Source organism: Frankliniella occidentalis, unplaced genomic scaffold (genome assembly GCF_000697945.3).
Source record: "Frankliniella occidentalis isolate FOCC.00 unplaced genomic scaffold, Focc_3.1 Scaffold31, whole genome shotgun sequence".
Taxonomy (NCBI): Eukaryota; Metazoa; Arthropoda; class Insecta; order Thysanoptera; family Thripidae; genus Frankliniella; species Frankliniella occidentalis.
In genome coordinates, this window is record NW_026267161.1 from 2321699 (window position 1) to 2326915 (window position 5217).

Below are 5217 nucleotides of genomic sequence, written 5' to 3' on the forward strand. Positions count from 1 at the left end.
TAAAATATTTTTTCTCTCTAATTTTCGCCGAACGTTTTCCTCTGGAGTTTCCATATTTTTCATTCCCTACTACTCTTCCCTCCTCCCGCAGTCGCTCCGGTCGAAGCTCGCGCGGGTTCCCGCGCTGCAGAGCCCTGCCGGCCCCGTCGGCCCAGCCCCGGCAAGCTCGCGGGTCGGCATCGAGGGCGGCAAGGTGGCCGCGGTCGGCCAGTTCCCCTGGATGGCCAACATCGTCATGGACGACACCTGGGTCTGCGGCGGCGCGCTCATCTCCGACAAGCACATCCTCACCGCCGCGCAGTGCGCCAGCGGGTGAGTCGGCCAGGTCGACGTCAACGTCGAGGACAACATCGCGAACCCAGACCGATTTTATTGATTCATCATATCTTTTCTTCCCTTTGCTGTGTGCGGGTTTTTGTTTCCGGTCTCAAGTTCCAGAGGAATGCTCTATTGAATATCTTTGATTATCCCGCCACAAGCTTATTGATACGCGGAACGTCGTGTTAATCAGGTACGCCCGGTTCCTCGTTACTTTGGGTGACGTCCACACCTACCAGGGCTCCGAATCCTTTGCGTACGCCTACACGTACAAGAGCTGCTGGCACGAGGACTACGAGGAGGAGACCCACTTAAACGACATCGGCATTATCGAGCTCCTGTACTCCGTCACGTTTTCAGGTCAGAATCTCGAAGTGGGCCGTGGAGTGTTGATGGTGCCGATGGCATTCGCAAAGACCCTAACGCTATGACACATCATTTGTTATTTCCAGAGAATCTTAGGTTCGTAAACCTGCCTTCACAGTCCCAGGCCAGCGAGCTGTTTGTCGGAGCTGCAGGCACCGTATCCGGCTTCGGGATGTCTGAGAGTAAGTGCACGCGGTTGTTTTTTCTTTCGTTCATTTCTCTCTTTTTTTCTATTTTCAACTTTCTTTCCCCCTTTTTACGCTCATATCTTATACAATAGTTTTTCCTTTGTGTACTTTCCTTGTTGACGACGTACTGACGATTCTGATCTGAACCAGCTGGATTTCCCTCGACCGACCTGCTCTACGCCGAGCAGCCCATCCTCGACAACGGCCTGTGTGCGCGCTACCTCGGCAAGTACGTCAAGAGCACCATCATCTGCGGCGACGGAGAGGGAGGTGTCGGCACATGCAGCGTGAGTACCAGAAACACATCCAGCTCAACCAGCAGAGAGAACTTTACGCCGACTAGTCGTCGGTGTCTAACTTAATTTGCGGGATGACATGCCGTTGATTCGCTCGACGGTCGACGACTTCCTCGCAACACACCGGAGTTAACCCCCCGGCCTGGTCGCGGTCTTGCAGGGGGACGCTGGTGACCCTCTCGTCATCACGAACAGCGACGACGGCAACCCGATGCTCGTGGGCATCTCGTCGTTCCAGTCCGACGTCGACTGCAGCCTCGGCTACCCCAGCGCCTACACGCGCGTCCCGGCGTACCTGGACTGGATCCAGAAGAGCACCTCGGAGGACTGGGCGTGCTACCCCGGGCCGACACCCGCGCCCACGCCGGCCTCATCCTCGCCCACGCCCACACCCGCCCCGTAACAATAAACGATGGGACTTTACAAAATTGAGCGTGAGCAAAGTTACACAAATCGTATGTGAAGGGGCTTGGCGTCAGTATGGGGCTGTGACTGCTGTGCTATCAGTGCTGATCCTCTTATCAATTATAATGTTGTATCTGAGAAGGATCATCCTAATCCCGTCGACAGCGGCCGTGGCATTCGCCCATGAGGGGCCGTCAGTTACGCCCAAAGCATGCTGATTCACACAAAAAAATGAATAAATTATTTTGCCTCGAAATATTGGTGAGTGGGACAGCAGGGCTTTATAACATGTCCGTTCACCTTCTTAGCAAATCATTTAATTCTATATCACAGTAACCTACACACAAAAAAGTGAGAAAAATGTCGTTTTCGGCAATGTCATGTCTGCACTGGTGATTCCCCTTGAGTCCCCAACAAAGTGGTACGGGCGTCTGGTGGCTTGGTATGGAATCCTTCTTCTGATTATACTTGCAGTATGCAGACGTGCGGCCAACCGTCAACATACTCGCACTGCTCGCACGGGGCGGTCGGGCATATCGGTAATCAAAAAACAATTTGTTTTGGAGGAATCCAACATTCAGACTGTTTTGAGCATTTCGACTCACACCAATATGCTCGTTTCATGCTTTTTCCCGTGTGGATACAAAATTTGCACATATTAAGACCAGTTTAGGCCTGTACGCGTTCCGGTCTCGCATACGCTCTTGCACCTCGCAGCGTAAGTGTCCCGGGGCGGGAGGCTGGGGCTGGTCTACGCGGGGAAGACGATGCCCGTGTGGTTGCTGATCCAGTCGAGGTAGGGGGTGACGCGGGTGAAGACGGTGGGTTTGCTGCCGCAGTCGTTCATTGAGCTGTAGGAGACGATGCCCACCTGTTGATACACCAAGCCGTAGCCCTGTAGCACGACCAAAGGGCTGCCGGCGTCTCCCTGCGGCGGAAAGAGAAAGAGACACATTGACATATCCCACTGTAAAAAAAAATAGTTGGAAAGTTTACTGGAAAATTTTCCTTGACGCTACTTTAAAAATTACAATTTGCAATCGACAAATACACATGCAGTGCGTATCGACTTAAAATCCATTGGCGAGTAGAAAATGTGCTCTCGTAAATTTTACCGCAAGATCGGAAGATGAGAGCTACGCCAGATGTAGCGCCAATTTATGGCCATGCAGAGTAGCAGGCGCTGTACTCACGATAGTATTGTTTCGTACACATGTACACAAGATGCATTTAATTAAAACTTATCTACACTGATAAACCAAGTGTTCAACTGCTCAACACTTGTAAGTGTGCAACCGCAAGTTCAATACTTGCAAGTGTTCAATTCAGTAGTAGTACACTTGCAAGTGTTCAACTCGGTATTTGTGCACTTGTAAGTGTTTAACTCCTCTGTTCAACACTTCCCTCACAGTAAGCGCCCGATCTAGACAAGTGTACAACAGAAGAGTTGTACTACTGAATTGAACACTTGCAAGTATTGAACTTGTGGTTGCACACTTACAAGTGTTGAGCAGTTGAACACTTGGTTTATCAGTGTAACCGTGTGCGTTTATCGCAGCAGAATCAGTTTTTCGTATTAAAACCGCGTGTGACATCGTGATATTGCTGAGGGTCGCCAAAGGTCACAGAAAGTCAAACACGTATAAAGGAGGAATTAGAAAAAGTACGTGGCGTGACCTACGCGTGCGGCCTGGATGCTCGGCCAGACTGCCAGACTGCACTACTTACGTTGCACGCGCCCACCGGTGTGTCAAGCGAGCCCGGAGTGCACATGTTGGTGGGCCTGATGGAGTCGTCGCCGAGCGTCGCGGCGCACTGATCGTTGTCCATTATGACCAAATTGACGTACCGGAGTCGATTGCTGAGTGCCCACCCTTCGGACAGAGATCAGAGGATAAAACTAGAGCTAGAGCTAACGGGCAGCTTTAACGGGCAACCCCAACTTGTGCGCCCTCTTACTCACCATTCGTGCCGTAGGAACCGAATCCGCTTAGCGTTGTCGGCCATCCGGAGAACGTGTTGGAGGCGTCAAGCGAGGGCAGGGGGATGGGACTGGTGTAAGCTGTGGGGAAATTTCAAAAGGAAAATGCGCAGTTAGCGGATGCAAGAGAGTGACGGAAGTTGGATGTGTTGCCTTGTTGCCTATGGTGGAGTCGGTGCGGTGAGGTTTATTTTGCACGGTCTCGTTACTCCTGATGTCAGTGTCGTAAGATCAGCTTCGCAGACCCAATGGCAGCCTAACCTCACCAGTAGAATGCGATGCGTGGGCCGAAACATTTTAGACTTCTACTTTACAAACTGCATGTAAAGTGTCGACAAAGTTCTCTCCTTTAAAAGTCCAAAATAAAAAGAAACGTACCGGTCCACGTGATAGGTGAGCTGAGTTGGATGAGGCCGATGTCGTTGCTCAGGTAGGAGCTGTTGTTGAAATCTTCGTGATAGATGGCTTGACGGGAACCGATCTCCTGCCATTTGTTTTGTTCGCTGTACTGATAAGAAGCATACGTGCTGCCAACCATGACCGAGAAGCGGGAGAACCTGGGGAGCGTGTGTTCGAATTAGTGAACACTGAAGCCATTTAAACTTAAGCGAGTTGGACCCGAAGTCACCAGTCGCTCTCCAGGTTCGTCTGGCTGTCCCCGCACCCCTCCGTACGTACCCGCGGACGCACTGGGCGGCAGTCAGTATCCAGCTTGCGCTTAGGATGGACCCTCCGCATGCGAAGTTGCTGTCCATGCGCACCAGCGCCTGCCACGGGAACTGCTGGTCCCCAGCTACCGAACCCGGACCGACGATCCCGACGCCTGACCTGGCCACGCCTGTGGGGTGCACGGAGACGTACGGTTAGCTTATTCCCATTTCGTGTGACGACGGCTTGGTTATCACTCAAATGTGGTAATTTCCAAGACAAAAGGGCTTAGTAATCAAGCACTTCTGCTTGGAAACCAAGAGTCCCTTTTACCATTGGACGGCGGCGGTCGGTACTACAATGTACGTGGGTGGGTTGCCTACCCGGTCGAGCCGCAAGGGCGGCAGGGTCAGGTCGGCAAACTCACCTGAGTCAACGCTCCGCGCCAGGCTGCAGCTGAGCGTGAGCGAGAGCAGAAGGAGCAGCCTCATGTTGGGCATGTCGGTCGTCGCGTTTGACGTAGAATGACATCCTCGCCCCCCGGGAAGTGCTTAAATACGCACATGCAGCGACCAGCAACAGGAAAAGCGCGCGCCAAGTATCCGAACAACAGTTTTGTGCGATAGCGACCTTCGAGGGTAACCTTCGGCACCCTCCACACAGTGCTCCGAGGGTCTTTTTCATAACAAAACTGCCGATTAATTTCAAAGTACTTATTATCTTTTGATAGACGTTGCAGCGACTGTCAAACGCCCGCCTGACTACACTGATTAAGAAAGGGGAGCTTCAAAGTGTCCCCAAAAACCAATGAGCCATTCTATGATCCATTGGGCGTCATAGGAGGGAATATATAGCGTACTTTTAACAAAGAGTTTGAAGATGGCAAGTATTGGCGGAGAAAAGAGATTGTGTGTTTCCGGTACCCGAATGGAGGTCTTTTGTGTGACTAGGAAGTTGGAGGAAGGGAAATCTACCCTACTTTCTTTCGTTTTGATAGCGGTTTATTATTTTAATT

At 51.6% G+C, this 5217-nt stretch overlaps 2 protein-coding genes across 2 annotated transcripts in view; one reads left to right on the forward strand and one right to left on the reverse strand.

Annotated features, from left to right (window-relative positions):
• LOC113202961 (brachyurin-like) overlaps positions 1 to 1829 on the forward strand; it is a 2211-nt gene extending 382 nt beyond the window's left edge. The window contains exons 2-6 of the mRNA XM_026417419.2: positions 92 to 312; positions 512 to 678; positions 771 to 866; positions 1023 to 1159; positions 1329 to 1829. Coding sequence (XP_026273204.1) covers positions 92 to 312; positions 512 to 678; positions 771 to 866; positions 1023 to 1159; positions 1329 to 1571 — 864 coding nt within the window. The 3' untranslated portion in view covers positions 1572 to 1829. The remainder of the gene's footprint in view (positions 1 to 91; positions 313 to 511; positions 679 to 770; positions 867 to 1022; positions 1160 to 1328) is intronic.
• Positions 1830 to 1868: 39 nt separating this feature from the next.
• On the reverse strand, positions 1869 to 4797 carry LOC113202896 (brachyurin). The gene is made up of 6 exons (XM_052265833.1): positions 4630 to 4797; positions 4233 to 4392; positions 3933 to 4111; positions 3537 to 3635; positions 3302 to 3447; positions 1869 to 2501 (listed from the first exon to the last, which is right to left on the reverse strand). Exons 1-6 carry the CDS (start codon positions 4700 to 4702, stop codon positions 2325 to 2327), a joined length of 834 nt encoding a protein of 277 aa, XP_052121793.1. The 5' UTR covers positions 4703 to 4797; the 3' UTR covers positions 1869 to 2324.
• Positions 4798 to 5217: the final 420 nt, after the last annotated feature.

Excerpts from the sequence above, each read along its gene's own strand:
- LOC113202896 (XM_052265833.1), bottom strand. The coding sequence starts at position 4,702 with ATGCCCAACATGAGGCTGCTCCTTCTGCTCTCGCTCACGCTCAGCTGC. Across the intron at positions 3,448-3,536 it reads CGGTTCCTACGGCACGAATG|GGTGGGCACTCAGCAATCGA; the intron begins GTGAGTAAGAGG and ends CTCTGTCCGAAG. Across the intron at positions 2,502-3,301 it reads CACCGGTGGGCGCGTGCAAC|GGAGACGCCGGCAGCCCTTT; the intron begins GTAAGTAGTGCA and ends TTTCCGCCGCAG.